Source organism: Mastomys coucha, unplaced genomic scaffold, assembly GCF_008632895.1.
Source record: "Mastomys coucha isolate ucsf_1 unplaced genomic scaffold, UCSF_Mcou_1 pScaffold6, whole genome shotgun sequence".
Taxonomy (NCBI): Eukaryota; Metazoa; Chordata; class Mammalia; order Rodentia; family Muridae; genus Mastomys; species Mastomys coucha.
This window is the reverse complement of record NW_022196912.1, coordinates 104,075,742-104,096,566: the sequence shown is the minus strand read 5'-3', so window position 1 is coordinate 104,096,566 and position 20,825 is coordinate 104,075,742. Positions and strand designations below refer to the sequence as shown.

At 40.9% G+C, this 20,825-nt stretch overlaps 1 protein-coding gene across 29 annotated transcripts in view; it reads right to left on the bottom strand.

The window, feature by feature from the left end:
- The window catches only part of Nrxn3 (neurexin 3), a 1,683,426-nt gene that overhangs the window by 496,033 nt on the left and 1,166,568 nt on the right, over nt 1-20,825 (bottom strand). For 2 of the 29 annotated variants that reach the window (XM_031355981.1, XM_031355986.1), the window contains exon 1: nt 13,978-15,301. The exons of 23 other annotated variants lie outside the window; for them this stretch is intronic. In XM_031355981.1, the coding sequence (XP_031211841.1) occupies nt 13,978-14,218 (241 nt within the window). In that variant the 5' untranslated portion in view covers nt 14,219-15,301. Of the gene's footprint in view, nt 1-13,977; nt 15,306-20,825 lie in introns of those variants that run through there. 4 more of the 29 variants (XM_031355982.1, XM_031355983.1, XM_031355980.1 and 1 more) reach the window with 3 other exon arrangements.

Here is a 20,825-nt window from a genome sequence, read left to right as displayed (position 1 = left end):
CATGGGCCCATAGTCATAGGCAGTTGTGTGCCACCATGTGTGTGCTGGGAAGCAAATCTAGGTCCGCTGCAAGAGCAGTAAGTATGTTTTAAACTTGAGCTTCTCTAACCCACTGACAAAATACTTTGAAATGACCTAATTGCATGTGACATCTCTCCCTCTCTGGCTCCACCATAACTTATACCTCTAATGTCTATCACACAATATGCATTAAACTATTCTATGACCTTACCTTATTAACCTCCTTATCTTATTTTGTTAATGAGTATTTTAAAAGTATAGATTAATATAAAAGAACAACTGTCTGCCATTCAGAATACGAAACAAATAGCTCATTCTTTCCCCTTAAGAAAGTACAAAAAAACAATCACTATAAATAAATGATAGAAGTACAATGATGTATATTTGAGAATGTGAGAGTACATTCTTCAACCAAGATGTGAACATATGAACTTCTTATAGGAATTGTCTGAATCATGCTCATGAGTCAGTAAGTATTTGATGCCCAAGACAATGACTAAGATATACTAGAAATCTTAATATAACCTTATTAGCTGCAGTTATACAATGAAACAAGAATTGTACAGAACAAATTTGGGAGACTCATGGAAAATTGCTATGCAAATGAGGCATAGAAAAAGAAACCTTGTAGGTCAGATACTTAGGGTTGACCTATAATATGAGATGTTATAATAAAATGAGACAAATAGCTAGATACAGACATATGGGAAGAGTATACTCTAAATACATGGCAGATTAAATAGCCTAGTAAGAAGTGAGGTTAAACTATTGGGTTGGAGCCACGAGTCATGCATGCCAGTTATTCACCTATCACTTCATTCAGTATATGTTTATAAAAATTCACTCTTCATTTGTTGATTTTTAAGACTTTGGAGATACACTCATGAAAAAGACAGAGGAGGCCTCTATTCTCAGTGTTTATGTTTTGGCATGATGAAGGAAACAAAGCACACACAAGGAACATCCTAGAGACAGTTAAGCTACAATGAAAAAAGGTGTTATGCTGGGAAGAGATTTGAAACTGTACTCTTCAGTGGTGGCATTCAGAGAGGGTCTTGAGAGATAACATACAAACTTTGATGGTTGATATTATGATCAGAAAGGGCAACTGTGTGGGAAATAGAAAGAAATTGAAAGTATACAAAGACAATACAGTGGAAACAGGACAGATATACTCAATGAATAAATGAAGACAGATCGGGAAAAGTAAAGCTGAGATATTGTCCTTGATGGAAAAAGGACATGATCTGATTGTTTCTCAGCCTGTGATCCCAGAGGAGAATAACATGAAGAGCCTGGCGCTTCAGAAAGAAGGCTCAATTATTAGGGAGAGCTTAGCAAGAGAGGTATGAGGTCTGCAAAGGGGGATATTGAGTCTTTCTAGGTGATAGAGTGGGGGGTTCTGTGGGGGTAGGAAAGGAAGATCTAAGATTGCCTTTAAAGAATTTGAAGCTACATTAAAAATAACTTGAGCTTAAAGTTCATGTTTTAATTCCTACTGCAGTACCTACACAATGCCATGAATTTCTAATTATAATTATTCTATAATGAATTACGAAGACCATCACTTTTTTTTTTCAAACATTGCTCTCTTCTAATATCTTACCCCTCTTCTACAGGAATTCTCAGAAATTCCACATAAGAATTTTCTCTGTACAGGGAGATCTAGTGGACAATACAGGCTAGATATCCATTTCTGCTCTGTCATTTAATGCTTGAATGACTTGGTCAAGTCATCTCAGCTTTGGTTTTGATTGCATCAGCTTAAAAATGGGCCAAATAACAGTCATAACATCTATTCTCTTACTGCACCGGGCTGTAGTGAGACTCAAAAGTGATGATGGAATTTTTTCTGTCATATTGTAAAACATTACACAAATAGCAATAATTTATGGAGCTTTGTTGAGTCCATGATGACCATAAAGGAAAATCACTAAAACCTTTGAATGCTCATTTCAGGTTTAATGCCTAAGACTGTAGAGAAAGGATGCTACATTGTCCTACATAACAATAGAATCACCTCCATTATACATTACATATTTACCAAATCACTGCTTTAAAATATTTATTAAGTACCTAAGGTATATTAGGAAATGTGGCAGCCATCTAGAATAAAAGAGGTATTCATCACAGAAAAACCAATGGCTCTTCCCCTCGGCGTGATGTTTCTAAGTACCACACAACCTTCAGATTTTTCCTTTTTTGGACAAATTGTACATTTTTTTCTTTTCATGACAAACCATCTTCAGTCAAGAGCTCCTTGGGTAGTTAGCAGTGTCTTGTGATGATCCTTCAAACTCTCCTCTTATTTTACTCTTGATTAAAAAGAAAGCAAGCTCAGGATCTGAGCCCTTGACTGATTTACACTTCAATTTAATTTCTCCCTTTCTCTTTCCTCTCTCCTTTCACTGGAAGAAACCTTCCATGTAATTAGGCTCAAAAGCTCTCATCAAACAGTTTGATTTAACTGCAGCATACTGAATTTCTCTCCTAGGCTGATGGGGCAGAGAGAAAAGTGGCCACCCTTGGAAGGAGGGGCAAGCCTAGGATGAAGTGGGAGCTTCACTGGGGTGACATTAAGGGAATCAGTATGAGGGTTAGAGTGTCTTGGCTCCCATGCTGGCTCTACTCCTTTAGTGTTGATTAGTTTGTCAAGTTACCCTGGAGACCACTCCAGCCTACCAATCCAGGTGAGCTCAAGAACTAAGATGGTGGTACAACAGGCAGACTGAGGGTAGAATCCTTGTTTGCCTTGCCTTGCCTCTAATTTGCAAATTGTGATTGGTCTGTTAGCTTCTTCCCATGAAAAAATAATTTGATGGGTGAAAGTCTCTACAGACCTCTTTCAGGCTTAATATTTGATGATTACACAATTGCAAAGCAGTTGTAGAGTGCAATGAAGTCCTGCATCATGGGCATCCCTGGAGTAGGGTCACACCCACATCAGGACCTGGGGACTTTGGAGATCTGATTGTGAATCTTTTTCAGGGTAGCCATTATTAAATTACCTTGGGCAAGAAAAGAAAGCCTTTGCTATCTTATGATTATCTGAAAGAGTGTACTCTGTGATAATAATTCTAAGGGATAGTTAATTGCAGAAAGAGAATCTGATGGAGATCCATTTACAGACAAAGATACGGAAAGAAAAACAAAACAAAACAAAATACTAGTTATTCCAAGGAGACAAGCTGACTGTGGAGGGACAGAATTTAAGCTTTACATCCTTAGTTCACGTAAAAGCTGTCCCCTTATGAGACTATTGACCCACTGGCACAACCCTGTGATACTACTGGGGTGATCAATGAAATCTGAGCAGAAAGAAGTAGACACTAAAGCACTTCCACATCTGTAATTCACAGCAAGCTCATAGCCCCTGTCTGGTCTGTAAATTCCAGGGCCACAAACTAATTAGCATGCTGTCAAGGCATTACTGCTACATTAATTTTTTTCCAGCTCACACATTCATCCACCTGTGCATATACACACACATACTGGCTCAAATTGGAAAAAAAAATACTGCCATTCTTGAAGTATTCATTTCATTAGTTTTACCCTCATAATTAATGAGCTACTGCCACATATACAATAGATACAATGAGTCAAAAATAGAAGTAGATACAAGGTAGACTAATAAAGTGAAAATGTAGTTTAGAGATCATCTGAATTTTGCTTATAAACCCCGGTACAAAAATGAAGAGCTAATTCATAAAGACGGCTGGCAAGCCACTTAGATATCATTAACTCAAATTCTATCATTTTATAGAGAAAATAATGAAATCCAGAACAAACTGTCAGTTTGCTTAAAATTTCAAGTTGAAGAGTGAGCCACTGGCAACTATGGAAACCATATTTTCTGATAGCAGTATTCTTTATAGTGGATTTTTAAAAAATAGGTGACACGGTCACTAGGAGCTATCCTATCATTTGATGCCCCTTGCCTGGCACTTGGATCCTTGATTGAACACACATCTGTTACTTGCCAGAGGACTCTGGAAATAGATGGGATTGCAAAAGCTCTTTAGAAAAGACTTGACCCCAAAGTAATAGATTTGTGGATATAGGGAAATGGAATCAGATGTTCTCAGAAGCAGGGACAAGGTAGACATTTTTGTAAGTACCAGACCTAAAAGTTTGCTAGGCTGGAGAGGCCAAGAATTTAGTAAGTGGAAGGAATTCTGGAAATTAGTAACTTAAAGACAGTTTCTTTGTAAATTCACCATAACAATGTTACCTACTTTGAGGTTAAAAAAAAAAAAAAAGTATCTAGCTAAGTATTTGACACAAAGTGAGTGTGTGGTGTTGGTTGCACAGGTCTCACAATATATTGTTGCCCTAGGAAGATCAGAAGAGGCCCTCTAAAAAGGGTTGAGGATTTTAAGAAATGCACTTTGAGAACCTATGACTCCCAGTAACAATACAGAAAAATTTAAATATTCAAACACGTGTGTGGATTCAAATTTTTTGGATACTCAACCTGGTTCTACCACATATGAATGGCCTTAGGCAATTATCAAAACTGTCCCTGCCAAGGGCAGCACCTTAAAAATAGGAAAAGAACTGTCCCTCCCTCATAGGAGAATCAAATGACCTAAAAACTTTAGGGAACTCTAAGGTACACTAAGTACATTAAAAGGCATTACAGTATTCCAATAGTTAGTGATTACTAAAATAGGTTCCTTAGTGTTTGTATAGAAGCAAAGTCTTCTCTTGGATTTACTTAAGTGTAAATTAATGTAAGGACGTACTCAGAGATGTCTTTGTGATAATGTAGAATTACTAGTTTGTGAAGAGAGAAGAGGATTTGCACACACACATACACACACATACACAAAGAGAGAGAGACAGAGACAGAGAGAGACAGAGAGAAACAGAGAGGCAGACAGAGAGAGAGATTGAGAGGAAGAAGGGGAGGGGGAGAAGGAGAGAGAGGGTGTGTGTGTGTGTGTGTGTGTTTGAGAGAGAGAGAGAGAGAGAGAGAGAGAGAGAGGATAAGGCTATACCTACCAAAGCTGTAAAATCATTCCTTTAACAAAATTCCTTAAGATTGTTAAGCTTTAACCCTTTAGCCCTCTTTGCTAACTTTCTTTCTTTCATTCTTTCTCTTTTTCTTTCTTTCTTTCTCTCTTTCTTTCTTTCTTTCTTTCTTTCTTTCTTTCATTCTCTCTTTCTTTCTTTCTTTCTTCCTTTTTTCTTTTACTAACCAGAGAGCTACTGAAACCCCCAAATCTAAGTATTCTACTTTATCTGTGAATCTAATCATTTTTCAGAGCTTTGGGTTCCATTAAAGCCAGGATTTCAAAGCAGTGGGAGACATTCTATTAGTTATCAATTATGAAGAAGCCCCAGAGCCCTTGCTGCCTGCTACAGCCCTTGCTGCCCATCACAATTACTCACAGGACTCTGGCTAGATAATAAATGAACTCTAGAGGCATGCTTAAAATTTCTAACCAGAGTGATGTGCTTTCATCTGTAGCCACTGAGGCAGGGTCCAGTCTACAGGAGCTAGTTAATTTCCCTTTGCTAACCTACTCAAGTGACATGTCCCCTGAGATGCCAGCTCTATTCTTGCACTACTCCAGGTCCCATACACTCTTCATCACAAGAGTTCTCTGGGCTCTGATTTCAGATTCTACTAAAATACTCTTTACACACTGAAGTTTGGGGTGATGAATTTTTTCTTCCTGTGTAAACCTCTACAGATAACCAGATCCTCCCAACTGAATCCCTCTTTGCTTTCTGTGACAGCACCAAATGACAAGAGTGAAAGGCAAATAGATGTTAAGTAAAACAGCAATGCTGTCTTGGTTTAATGCAATGCTCCATCAACCTGCTCCACTGCCTAGCAACCATGGTGGCTCACCCTGAGTTCATTTTCATTTTAATGTGCCACACAGAAAAGCAGCCTAAATATATAGCCCCGGTTCTGAAGCATATAATCTGTAAACTACAGGAACAGGCAGATCATTTCCATTAGTTTCTTATGTAGCAAAAACCACAATTTGCACCCAAAGCGTGTAATTATATTCAAATCCAGAAAGACAGCTTCAGAAAGAATTGAAATTCATAGTTTGGGGGAAAGTTACTCCAGAGTACACACAGTGGTTGTAATTTGGGAGGAGGAGAGGAGTATTTCAAAACAATAAAAATGAGGGTAAATACAATGTAGCTCTTCAGATTCTAGGGGTTTCATGTGTACACAGGGGCTAATGGTTTGGTAAATAAAGAAATCAAAATCGGAACCCCAGACATGCCCTTTACCAGTAACTTATCATGGCTTCTAGACAGGTACAGGAAAATGTTACTTTTCCTCTCTAGGCAGTAAAACTCAATCCAAATGGTACAGTGTCTACCAGCACACAACTCCTTGACTTGCCCCACTTTCTCACACTAGGGTCCTTAACAGAGGTGAAACCTTCTGGACAGCCCTAAAATTCTATTTCGGAACACAAAGCTAGACGAGTCTTAGAAAGATTTCATGATGGATTTGCTTTAGCATAAGGCCAGGAAAGTTCAAAGCTGTCAGAATGCACACCTGTAGAACTTCACTTGGCTAAGGAGGGATTGCTGGGAGAGAGAGACAGACAGAGAGAGAGAGAGAGAGAGAGAGAGAGAGAAAGAGAGAGAGAGAGAGAGAGAGAGAGAGAGAGAGAGAGAGAGAGAGAGAGGGAGAGAGAGAGAAGCAGGAGACAGCTTGCAATTACAGCCTGGAAGGAATGAACACTTGACCTTATCTATTGGAATTGGGAAGAAATAAAGGCGGCGAACTTGAATCTATACTGCCTAATGTTCTCACTATTTTTGACACTGGCTGGGGATCCTTGGCTGAATCCTTACTTTGTTCATGTGGACAGCTGACCCTTAGATCTCCAGTGTTCTAAAAAGGTGACTCTGTGCTTTACAGGAAGTCCGTGCCTTCCCCTCTCACTGCCTCTTTTATAAGCTAGCATCTATCTCCCAGAATATGGAACAGAGAGTGTGGCATCAACCACAATCCTTGAGTTCAAATGGGTTCAGGCAAGCTGTCACATTTCAGTATTTATTACCAATTGCACACTCATAGACACTTTCAGATGTATGTCAGTTCAAGGCTCAGAAGGTATCAGTGGCATGTGTGCTCTGTTCCTGACAAAGAAGCTGGGTGTGTGTTTCTTTCTGTTTCTTGAGATGATGGACTACATGAAGCTGCAGAAAGATGAAGAGCTCTGTGGTTAGAATTGGGTTTGAATCTGGTGTTTTATCACCGTTTTACTTTAGTCAAGTCACTTACCCTCTCTGGGACTCAATGTTGTCAATTGTAAAACAATACTCACTATATTAACTCCAAAGCTTCTTTGACACACAGTAGGTGTGAATGACCCAAACAAACCTCTCTCAGAATGTGAATTGCAAGGAGAATTAAATGGCTTGCTCTTTATAAACTCAGTTGCTCTGCCTCCTGCCCTGATGTGGCTCAACACAGCAGAACGGTGTGTTCTAAACACAACACAGAACTTGCTTTGTACTAATAAGGTATGTTTAAATGAAACCTTCATTCTATCTCAGCACGACTATGTCAAGTTGGACTTCAGGCTTTCTACCATCACAGTGTGCTTCTCTTTACATCAGCTCTTTCTGAGGGGGCAAGGGAAAACCTGCCTGGTGGCTTTGGCAAAATTTTCTGACAATTAAGAAAATAGGCCCATAGCACAATGGAGTACCTATTGAACTCAGACAGGTCTAACACACAGGAGTGTGTCTTAAAGATACAGGAGTCTGAGATCATTCAGTGCTCATGCTGAACAGCACTGGGAGAGCTTGCCTCCCAGTGGTACTGAGGGAGTACCCCCATAAAGTGAGAAGGAAATAAAACAGAAAAGAATGTTTTCTCCAGCTACAGAATTAAATCACAGTAGCAATACATCCCACTATAGGAAGAAAGAACAGGAAAAGTTAAAAGATCAAGATATTCGTGGAAAGGTTAGAAGTTAAAAGAACAACTATAAACTGGCTGCCAGGTTCACAGAGTTGGCAAGAGGGAAAACTTGCAATGAACTATCTTCCCATAAGAACTCTATCTTTAAATCCAGACTATAAAGCATCTGTTCTATGACCCCTGATCTCTAAAATATAAAATTACAAAGGAAAAAATGGAATTAAAATAAGTTTTCCCTTTTCATATCTGAAGACAGTTGACCTAAAAACAGAAGTTATTTTCTACTATAAAATACAGGTTTGTCTCTTTATTTTTTAGCTTATTTCCCAATACATATCAAACATATGAATGTTTGGCCTCAGAATCTTTCTCAGAGCCCTCATCATTTTCATTACTCAAGATCTCTGAGCTTCTACATGTCTTGTTACAATTTGTTAACTGTGGTTAGAACTTATCCAATATGGATAAGGGATAACTGTATGTCACATCATAGTTTGATTTCTATATACTTATGAAGGTGTTCTCATCTACATTTTCCCCCAAAGTAGTGCACAAATAAAGTAGTTCTTCAAAGGCCAACAGTGTTGCCATGGAGAAATAAGGAGAAAGCATGAATACAGTTTTTTGCCTCTCAGTCAGGCAAAAAAAGCTGAGATGCAATACATTCAACTCTAAAGAGTGTCCTTGATTGGTCTCACCCACACCTAATACCACACCATCCATTTGAACTCCATTACCAGTCAACATTGAGACCCTTATTAACACATACAATCAAAACTTGTTTTTAAAAGAAGTATCTGAAGTGGGGAACCTAAAATGAGAGGAGGAAGGGGAAGGAAAAAAGGGAAAGAGAGAAGGAGAAAGGGGTGAAGAAAGTTATCTTCCAAAAGAATTGAACACCTTGCTTCCAGTTTTTAGCAACTTTACATTGAATAATATGTTTTTTTAAATCATTTCACTAGAGCATCTTGACTGATAAAGTAGACAGGCTATAACATTTATATTTAGAAATAAGTTTCATATAAAAGCCAACTGGAAAATCATTGAAATGATAGTTTTTAAGTTTTTTTTCTGCCAAAAATATTCATTTATATGTAGTTAATCTGTTTTCCTCACTTAAGGATGAGAAGTGAAGTGCTAGCAGTGTGTGTGGTGGATAGGGTGGCAAAAAAATGTAGCTATAGGTCTTAAAGAAGTCAGTGAGGAGAGGTCTGAGGATGTAGCTTGGAAGGGCAACAGGTCTGGCTGAGAAAGCCTAGGAATGTTCACATTAGACTATGCACAGAGCCTGTGTCTGCAGTCAGACAGACTTAGTCCTATGCACATCAGCATCTGGACTCAGGCCCAGGAGCTCAGCCAAGAAGGCAAACAGAAGTTGAGTAAACCTGCTGTCTTTGTTTTCGCCATTTATGTAAATAGGACTTTTCTTTTCAAGGCACCATCCTAGGATTTGGCAAATTGCTGTCGTTGTCACCCAGAATTTACTTGTCTATTCTGAGTTTAACATAGTCACTGATTTCACTCAACACACAGTACAGGTTTAGTGATAACTAGCCCCCACCCTGGGAATGTTAAAATTACACTGTGTCCTCAAAATGTGTATATGGAAGCCCCACTCAACAGGAACTCAGAATTCTGCTATGTGGAGATAAGGCCTTTATTAAAGAGATGATGAAAATACAACAAAGTTGTTAGGTGGACCTTATGTAGTTGAATGGGTCTTTAGAGAATGGAGGAAAAAAAGAAAAAGAAAATATGCCTGGGATTGATGCACACAGAGAAAAGGAGAAAAGACAAGATGGCAATACAGTAGGGAAATGACCATCTGTAAACCACAGAGACAGCTCCCCCAAAACAAAGCCTGCTTGCATGCTGGTCTTCAACCCTTAGACTTCAGAGATGAATTGTAAGGACACAAATATGGGAGGGAAGCTCATGGGTTACCTTCAGGGATGTGTCTCTCTCCAAGGCATTCAGGGTCCCAGAGATGTAAAGTTTCTGAAATCTTGATAAATTCAGCACTAAACTACAGCGTGGAATATGGCACCTCTGAAATTTTGCTATAGAGGAGTAAAGTTCTCACTACTGGATTCCACGTACTAGTAGTTGGAAACAGTCTTTTATTCTCAGCCCTAAAGGCAATTGTTAGGCATTGCTCATCCCTTCTGCCTGTAATAGGGTAGTCCCCCCACCTCTACCCTGTCTGGTGATGGTGGCAACATTAACAGTCTTGAAAAGATTTATCCTCTGATACTATAATCTTCCCCCTACCATCTTTCAAGAGCAGGCAAATTTCCAAGCCCACCACTTACCAGGACATTTTAGAGACAGAAAACAAAACATGCTGAGGATAGAGGAGAAACCAATTTAATTAATTCATCACCAAGGCCAAAGACGTATAAATCTTATCGTTTTATCTATCAACCAACACTCTGAATTATTCAGTGTTCCCGATCTCAAGAAGGAAGGCAGAGAGAAAGTGGTTAGAGAGCAGCTGCTGAGCACCATAATGTGTTCAGCAGATGAGCCCAGAGCAAGCCTAATGCTAGACAAACTTTAGAAGCTAGGCCTTGAAAGGAACCCTGGCAGAGTCACCTTCAAGACTCCCAGTTCCTGTGTCACCAGTGAGGCCACTACCACATCTGCTTAAGACAGTTTGGAAAAGAACAAAACCTGTATGGAAATGAAAATTAATGGAATGCAAACCAATACATTGTACCTATTTACATGCTTTGCACAACTAAACCACCTAGCACTTTCACAACTGTTATTTAATTGTGGAAACCAAGCATAAGATGGGAAAAATCAACATGGAGGAATGATTTGATTCACAGGAGAATGAAAATATGAATTTTATAAAGGATACTTAGACTTCATATGACATGATTTGGCCCTACCTTCCTCCACAGTTTGTAAAACGAAGAAGCACTTGTCTTTCACAGTGATCAACATAGTCACAGAATCATGCCAAGCTGAACACACCAATGTTTTACTAACTTACATTGTGTCTTGTAGATAGGACAAAGCCTGAGCCATAAAAACTGTTCTCTGAATGACTGCTGGGTAGAGGAACACATGAAAAGAGGATGAGGATGCTAAAAGAAAGGACTGAGTAAGGAGAAGAAGGATAGTAAATTTCAGTTTTTAAAAGGGCTCATTCCATCTTGAAGCCCTAACCCAAGACTATTTGGGGGTACCCCAGCCCCCCCAGTAGTCTTCTCTTCCAATTTTACAGATGAACTCAGCATCACCCTGGCTGCCCTGGAATACAGACTTCAAACAAATCTATAGCATAATCAATATTTTAAAGATCACCTCCAAGCGAGGAAGGATAAGAGCATAAGTAAAAACTACCAGCTGTTCTGAGGATTTCTGTTTTCTCCAACTGTCTTAGTGAGAATCCCACCACAGGGCAGGGTGGTAGGGGAAGGTAATGGCTGCCAACCAGCAGGAGCTTGGAGGATGTGGGAAGTTAGGCAAAGCATTAAAAATGACAAGCTTTGCTTGTTTGTTTGTTTTAAAATCTTTCTTGAGTCAAAAGAAGGTTCTTGGATTCAAGGCTTTAGTTTATTTTTAAGCCAGCATAAAAGGCAAAAAAGGGAGGGAGCACTGGCCAAACTATTCATGACAACTACCCTGGCTGCATGGGTCTATGCCCCCTAAGACCTGCACATAAAATGTGTTTTAAAAACAATGCTGACCTAAGCTTGGCCTTGAACTAGAAGAAAGTCAGTGTATTTCAAATATGAATGGGAGATGAATATTATTGGAGAGCTCTGGGGAGTCACGGGGTCGTTTTAGTAAGTGATGCTATAGGATGCTCACAGCTGGAATGCAGGAAAAGAGTCAAGGTTGCGACTTCCCTTGATTTTAAGCTTAAAAACATTAATTAAATATGGAGGTCATCATTTAGTATCCATACATTCAGTCCCCACGTCTCAAATCAGTGGGATGGGGACTTCCTGAAAGAGGACACGCAAGAATTAGAATTCAGATGCTTGCTTATCTTCACCATGGCAGCCCCTGGGGTTTGGTGCACCCTGCAGTCCACTTGGATATGAAAGGCTTGTGAGGAGTCTCTGACCATTTTTTATTCTCTTCTTATCCATCACCCTGAATCTTAGCAGTTGCCAGGTAATAAAAAATCACAATGAAAACCAGTCAAAGGAGTTAGAGAAAACCGAAGCGCCAATCTTTGCATAGATAAGGTAAAGAAAAAAAAATTAACCTGTGTATGAATCGACCCTTTTGGAAAGGAGAGGTTGAATTTATAAACTCTTCAAGTACTCTGCTCTGCAAATTCCATCACTATTAGTACTGCTTTTAACTGTTAACATCTTGAATAGCAACAAAAGAAATAGCAAGACCCTGCTAGCCTCTAACCTCTAACTAATGCATAATCTTCATCTCCCTGGTGATCATTTACACTAATTAGCAAAATTTAGCTAATTATCGCTCAGCGTTTCTGTGTTTAATTATGGCTATTAGTAATAGTCTGTCTGGCTTCCCTCATTTCAACCACCATCCCAGTCCGTCTTCTCTTCCTTATGAGTTAAGTTTCCATTTTTAATGAAATTGCCTCTCTCTCTCTCTCTCTCTCTCTCTCTCTCCTAGTCCCTTCTCCCTCTCCCCTTCCCTCTCCGCGCATGTGTGTGTGTGTGTGTGTGTGTGTGTGTGTGTGTGTAGCTCTTGCCTGGGCTTTTGTGGTTTTATTTGTTTTGTTTTGTTTTAGAGAGAGTCTAAAGCAGACCCAACAGAAGTCACGAGGATAACAGCAGCCAGGTTACAAGGAAGCATTCAGGCATTCTCTCAGTCACAGGAGCCCCTTCTACCAAGCCTTACAGGCTCTAAACTACTTGACAATTCCACCACATGGGATTTGAAGAGAGAGAAAGAACCAGCCTGTGCTTGCATTCTCTCAATGTGCTTCCACTTAAAACGTCAGACAGCTTGGAGCAGGAGCCCCTAGCTAGGAACCAGTGGGAAGAATTACTTTGCTGATGGAGCCTGCCTGCCTCAAAATACAAGCCATGACAGGGCCCCTAGAGAGGTTCACAGCACAGCTCACTGGAGGGCTGCTCAGGCATTCTCCTGTTCCCCTCATCAGAGTGGAGTGCAGAGTAAACACTTCTTGGACTGATTTACTACAGCAAGCTCCTGGCTTAGCTGCAGACATCAGCCTTTTAGAGGGAGCCTGCTCAGAGCTGAGTATATTTGTATGAACCACAAGTCTCTTTCTTCCAATAGCTATGATGCAAAGAAGACTGTTTGAAGCAAAATATCTCATACATGACTTGTGTGAACTAACCATTCATGCTGACTTTAATTAAGAGATCATTGGCATACATGGTGAATCAAAGCTGCTATGATCTACATGGGTAAATTAAAAGTGGTTTAGCCTTATCTGACATATTGCTTCCTCACTAATAGCAATATTAGATGTGTGTTTGGTTGGGGATAGATACTCTTCCCAACCTACATACAGGAAAATATAAAGCTACCCAAATGAAAAATAGCCTCCACTGGTTGTTAGCTATGTTTTCTGCCTTCTTTGACTCAGTTGTTTTCCCTAGATCTTTGTCACATAGGTAACTTTATAGCAGTTCCATCAACTTCAGGCTGATGCTCAAAGGACCTGCTATTTCTTCACAACTCAACCCCAAACAAGAACAGAGAAACAACCGGTTAATGAACATAAGGTGAATGAATGAATTCCCAAACTGTAGCATCATTAAGAGTTGTTTGAGTGAGCTGCCTGTCATCAGAGAGTTGGGGGAGGAGAAGGTGGGAAAGGGTAGAAAGTGTGTTTGCCCTGCTATGAACAAGAGTGTCAAGGGAGAGCCTTTATTGGAAAGTGAATGGCTAAGAGCAAACAGCATTCGCCTTTAAGACAAAGTGACAATTTTTCCCCTTATGCACATGCAAGCCATCTCACAATTTTAAATTGAATTTTTCTGCTATTCCCATCCTTGACCCTACCTGAAAGATGAGTGGGTTAAAGATTTGCAATGACCCAGTAAAAGATAAAGAGCAGAGAGACCCACCGTGCCCTCCTCGAAGGGAAACAGGGGAGCGATAGATAGAAATAGGCACAGAGTGGTGCTTGCTGCCGTGGAAATGGTGTTCGTGCTGAGAGTGAGATCCCGGAGAGGAGGAAGAGGAGGAGGCTACATTAGAAGAACTCCACACAGAGCTGACTATACATCCCCAGAAGAGGGACCAGATCCCAAGCGTCCAAGCCGGCCGGCGAGGAGGGCTCCGTCTTGCGTGGATTCTCAGGTGCATGGTCAATGCACTGGACCACTACAGATGGGCAGTTTAAATTCCAGCCAGTGAGCAATGACGAAGTTCATGATGCCCAGGGGCCCATCATAGCAGGAAGAAGAGTTGTCCAATTTGGGGATGGGGGAAGCAATAAGAGCTTGCGGGGAAATGGTGAATCAGTTTTTTTTTTTTAAAGGAAAAGAAAGAAAAGAAAAAGAAACTACAAAAAGAAACTAAAGATTAAAAAAAAGATAAGGCATAGCCTTTCTTTCTTTCTTTCTTTCTTTCTTTCTTTCTTTCTTTTTTCCTTTTCCTGGAAGAGAAATTTAGGATGCAGGAGTAGACTCAGGTACAGCAAACCTGGAAAGCCCTGGCTTGTCACACATTTCAGGGAAGGACCCGAGAGGTTTCTTCCTGCTCTCTTGGCACCTTTCAAGTCCGATGTTTTAGCTGCATACTCTGGAAAGCCACTGGGGAAAGGTGGAAACAAGAGAGAAGACAAAGCAGGAAAAACCCAAGTAGATTCACGTTAGTTTATCCCAACATCCAAGGAGTTTGGAGATTTTCTTTCTTTCTTCTTTCTTGTTTTGACTTCCAAGCGATGCAATGCAGAACTACCAGGCAAAAGGGGGCTGCAGGTGGAAGAGTTCTCCTGCTCCCGGGAGTCTCTGTGGAAGGGCGCGGAGGCTATTAACCCTGAGTGTCCTGGATGAGCGCCACGGTGCTGCCGCCTTAAGTCCTGAGTTCCCAATAGGTTGAAAAGCAGCCAGCAGCAGTAGCCAGAGAAAGGGATCAAGAACGGCCAGAGGAAAAGAAACAGCACTGAGCTAGCCACCCAGACCAACGTGGCAGAAGGTGGAGAGGAGCAGGATGAGCGCAATCAGGGAGAGCGCTAGTGAAGGTGGCTCGCGGGTGGCAGAGGTGGCCGAGAGGAGAGCCAGCACCCGCAAAGTCCGCGCAACTGGGGAGGCACAGGTGAAGTGAAGCAAGGAGTTGGGGAGCCAAATTCACAAATGGGCAAGTCATATGCAAATAGCGCACTCCGGAGAGCAAATCAGTACAGCCGGTGTGCTCTGCCGAGGGACTGGCTGGCTCTGGAGGAGGGAGGGGTGGAGCCTCCAGGATTCCCGGCCCTCCCCATTCAAGTGTATGCTAGCTCGCGGCTGCTCTTACACACCCGCGCGCACGAGCCAGAGCTCTCGCCTCGCTCTCCCTCGGTTCCACCCCGCCTCGCGGGCGCGCAGGAGACCCACAAGCCTCCTCTGCTTACGGCCCCCGGGATCTCCTTTCCCGTTCCTCACTTAAGATCCCTAAACCCGAACTCGGCGACCAAGGCGCCGGTGAAGAAGCTTTTGGCAGGAATATACCGACTGCCCAAGTGTCCCTAAACCAAAATAAACCCTGAGTCTGCAAGCACACTGGACTGCCTGCGGTAGGCGCCCGGCTGTTCTTGCTGCGCTTAGGGCGTCCACTCTTCGGCGCACGTCTCTGCTGAGACTGAACAAGAGCCACTGGACACCACTGCTAAGTCAATGGATAGATGATAGAATCCGTGTCATCGCTCTTGGAAGTAAAGGTCGTGGGCTGGGTGGCTCAGGGACTCTACAGAGTCAAGAATGGGTTCAGTGGCTGCCAGTCTATCCTCTGATTTGGCTTTCACCTATCCTTGACTCTTGGAATTCAGGATCCAGAGGCTAGCACCTCCAAGGCAAATCACAGTAAAGAAGGTGTGCAAAGCAGAAGAGTGTTTGGTCTGTCCCTGACTTGCCCAGAAGAGAATGCTTTAGGCGGGAGGGCGGGGGATTCTCATTGGAGCTGGGTACCAGAAAGTACTAGTTAAATCTGGGTAGGGGATGCGTGCAGCAGTAGGGAGTAGTGGTGGTGGCAAGGAGTAGGAGGGGAGGAGTTTGGAAAGGGGGAGTTCAGGAGTGGGTGGGGTGTGCAGCTCCTGTCACGGCCATCTGCGACTCCAGGAAGGGCTGGTCCAGAGCCCTTTCAGGAAACAAAGACACTATCCACTATTTCTACTGCCTCCACTGAGTGGGCACACAAGCGCATTAGAAGGGCATCTTTCCTAGGCAAGTCCTTTCTATCTGAGTCTTGCTAGACTCTGCTCTGCTCATGCTCCTTGATTTTGAAGGAAGGGTGTGTGTGTGTGTGTGTGTGTGTGTGTGTGTGTATATATATATATATATATATATATATATATATATTATCTTTATTTTAGAATAAAATGCTTACATATAGCACCTGTTATATATAATTTTGCTCACTTGCTCATTGTAAAAAAGAAAAATATTAAACATTATCCCTGAGAGTTCATGATAATTTTTATTCTTATCAGCTGCCCCTTGATTTAATTCCCCCAGAGAATTCCCATTGCATTTGGATCTTGCTCTAATTTTGTCACAGTCTTCAAAAGGACCTATGCGACCAGGCTTCTGATGTATTGACAGCTCCATCAACTAGACATTCTTGACTCACTTCTGTCTGCTCCCCAGACTTTCTTTCTACCAGTTGAATGAACCTAGATATTTACCAACCCAAGGCTGCTTTGCTTTCTTTTCTGGGTGGTTTCCTTCAACATTATCAGTGTGCATTTGCCATGGCATTTCCTTAGAAAGCTTTCCTGCAGGTTAGGCAATGACACCCTGGTGGCTATTCTACACTTTTGTTCCAATTCGTTTCTTTTCCAGCATTGTTGGCTTTCAGAAGTCATTTCATCTGTTCATGATCTACATATCCTTAATAGAAAAATGGTAGGCTCTCTGATAGCAGAGCCTTTGTCCAGCTGCCTCCTGCATCCTCTGGATGTAGCACATGGGTATCAAGTATCAGAATCTCAGTAACTGTATGCTGAAGAAATGAACCCATTGAGCCAATTGCCAACCAAGTCTTAGAATCTATGGGTTCTCGTACCCTGAGTTTCACTGGCCCATTTATCTGACTTTAGTGACATTGATTCTCGAGAGACAAGCTTTCCAGAGCAGATATGCAGAACATTTGTCCATCTCATGGTCCCCTTTTCCAAGTTGGCACGGACAGGAGACTGCTTTGACTTCATCCCAATGAGGCAAAGGGAGCCTAGATGGACATTCCAATTAATTCTCTGCCTGGCTATAAAGGGAAAATAAACCCTTGATGCAGAATGAGACCTGTAAGCCCTGCTGGTGTATTATAGCTGGAGCTATTCATTCCAGGTCTTGTCCTTATAACTTATTTATTTACTACTCACAAATTGTCAGAAGAAGCAGTTGCAGGTTCCAGGGAGGGAGATTCCATTTACGAGCATAGTTAAGTGAGGAGAGGACTAATCAGATAACAAATCCAAGGCTGCTATATATTGCTTCTTCTACTCCAAAGAGCTAAGCCACTGCCATCCTGATAAACTACATACCTCTCCAATATAATACACTGTTAATTTTTCCATATGTCTCATATCCCTCCTTCTAGTCAACACATTCTTATTTATATGTCTTTTCTAACTCCCATTCTTATGGTCTAATACAGTTTATATTAGGCTAGCATAGTTTGAGAATTTTATCTATGGTGATAAGTTGATGTGCTCTAAACACCTCCTATAGCTAGAATCCCAGAAAAATAATCGCCACTGCCCATCATGGGTGCTTCTTTTCCCTCCTGCATTCTGTCCTCTACTGGGCCCTTTTAATTGGGATCCCAAGCATATAAAACATAGGAAGATGGGGATCCACTTTTAAGATAGAAAAGGAAAGAAACAGATTGGAAATTGTTACTCCCCCCACAGATTTTAAAGAAGAATAATTTCATGAGAATAATCCATCGTAGCCCCCAAGTGTGCATCCCCCTCATGAAACCCTGGTGGAACTCTTTAGAATCCTGCATTTCTAAATGGAATGAGGTGTGTAAGTTCCTATTGTAGCTGGACCCACAGGGGCGACAGCTGGGGTTCTTGGGTACATTAGACTCCAGAGTTTGTCATCCTAGACTCCTCTCCTGGCCCTTTTAATTTTGCCTTCATTCTCTTCTTAGGAGACCATCTAGAGGAGAAGAGAGCATTTACTTTTTATTCTTTACCTTACTTTACTCATTTCCTCAGCTTCTAAGCAGTCTAAGGAATTGGTTGGCTTCTAAAATAAGCCTCCTACTTCTACTTAAATGTGTCAGGCGTCAGGAACCTAATGTGAAGTTGCCTTGTCCATCGTCCCTCATGGTGCATTTTATCTCTGCACAAGCCTCCTCTCACTTGGATAGGCTCTGACGTGCCACTTCGCTGTCAGCAGGAGATACCTGTCAAGTTCGCCACTGCAGGCACATCTAATGTGATTGCAGACTTAGAAAGACCAGAAAGCAATGCCACAGCCTGATTCTGTGAGACCCAAGCCATTAAGTGAAGACCCACTTTTTCAAAAATGAAAGAGTAGAAATCCTTACTTGCTGTCTCTACACAGCTCCAGTAGGCAGTTTGGGAAGAGAAAAACAAACACCAAGCTCACCCAACTAAACTCTCATAATGTACAGTGAAATAAAAGTCCTGAAAAAATACAGGTGACTGTTAACGTGGCTATAAATATATCCAGGGGTTCTTCCAGTGACACCATAAAGCAGTCGAACATTGCTTTATTATATGTCAGGGGATTTATTTATAGCCACATAATTCATTCTTCTGTTCATTTATTTAAGAAAGCCATCCTGCAAAAAAAAGGCCGATTTTGAGTAAGTTTTCCTTTTGGGAGTATAAAAGAGAAAATTTTTTTCTTTTAAATATCACTGTGACATGAATTTAATTTGAATGGACAGGACCATAGCATTTTTGTATAAATGTGTGCCTCAGAGAATGCCTAGGTAGCCCTGGAATGTTTTATCTTCTATTGTTGAGAATAGAATATGTATCATCTATGGCCATACACCCTTGAGCACACCTGATCTCCTGTATTTCTTTAAGTCATCCTTCTTATGAACATCATCATTCCCTTGTCCTCCTTGTGGCCACAGGAGGGATTTCAGGCATTTAGATACTGAGCCAAATCTGTTTACACTTTCCAGATCTTTTGAGTGTGCTCAAGCAGGCTTGGGAATTGTTTATAGCATTCGAAGTTTTATATATCAATTCAAGAAAAAGTAATAAAGAAAAGGTATGGAAAAAAAAACTTCTTAACTAATTCCAGCTGAAATCAAAATGAAATAATAATAATTTATTAAATAATTATTATGATTATGATTATTATTTACTTTACCTTAAAGACAAGGCCTAGCTCTTCCTCGTGGCCTGGTATACACACCTGTTAGTGTGTACTAAACTGCTTCAAGAAATTACTGATCCTAACTTCTCATCATTGTCACTGTGAAAACCTTTAGTTTTGAGGAATTAAATAAAAGAAGTCATTGTTACAAAGAACATACTTTCTTTTCTGTGTAGTACTAGGGCCTTGCACATACCAAGGCAAACACGCTCCCACTGAGCAACAGCCTATAGCCCAAGACTGATGGTGTCTATTGCATATTTATAGGATATATCACCCAATCAAAAGTTTAGTGGGCATTCTGAGACTTCATAGAGGTTTCAGTGTTGGGCTGTATTGCTTGGCAGCCTAAATTCAAATCCTAATTACTAGCTGCTGTGTAAGTTTTCAGAATATCTTTGGTCAGTTTCTACCTTGGCCTCTCTATTTTAAAATAAGAATACTCTTACAAGCTATCTACAGATTCAAACAGCTAACATGTGATTTTTTTTCACCAATTGTGCCTGACATACTGAAAATGATCAGTGTTAATAATAATGACAACCATAATAATTCTTCTATTATTATCCTCGTTTTCTCTAGCAGACATTTAGAGGTTATCCCTGCAGCTGACACTTCCCTGGTGTTTACTCACATCTTACAGGGGGTAACCTCCACAACCCCCAAAATACAAGTGGAAACTATCTCCTGGGTGCTCCTAGCATGCTGACTTGTCCTTGGTGGAAAAAACAGTAACTCCATTGCATTCTCTTTACATCTGTCTCTAAACTATTGGAGATTATAGTCTGACCCAAAAGTGGATAGTACCAGCAACTGAAGCCCAGCATTGTTTAATAATTGTTTTCCATGGCAGGGTGAGGACTCATGAGATCACAGTTGGTTTTGGGATCTGCAAAAATTTTTCTTTTTTCTTTTGTTACTGCCTTCTCTTAAATGCAGAGTAAATTCTAATTAATTGGCCTTCTCCTTGAAAGGCATACTTTCCAAAGCCTTATTAATTTCAATTGACTTTATGAAGAATTTCATTAACAATGAATAGTCTTTTTAAAAATAATTGATGAGCCAACCTCTGAACTAGGCTCTACTCAGCATAGAAAGAAGCCACAGCCCTAGTCTATCACTTCAGGGCATCTGTTACTTTATTCTGTGAATGTTAAATTTATGCTTGCCAGGACATGATACTGTATAGAATGCAAAAAAGCCAATGAGGAGGAGCTTTCAGGCCTTAAGGAGCAAGAGCTATAACAGGGTAAAACCCAGTAACTTCCCTGAAGAATCAAGCCATAAATCCCACAGTGAGTGTGAGATTAAAGATGTAAACCAGATATACATACCACCTGTCTTAGTGAGGGTTTCCATTGCTGAAAAGAGACACATGGCCAATGCAACTCTTTTAAAAAACAACA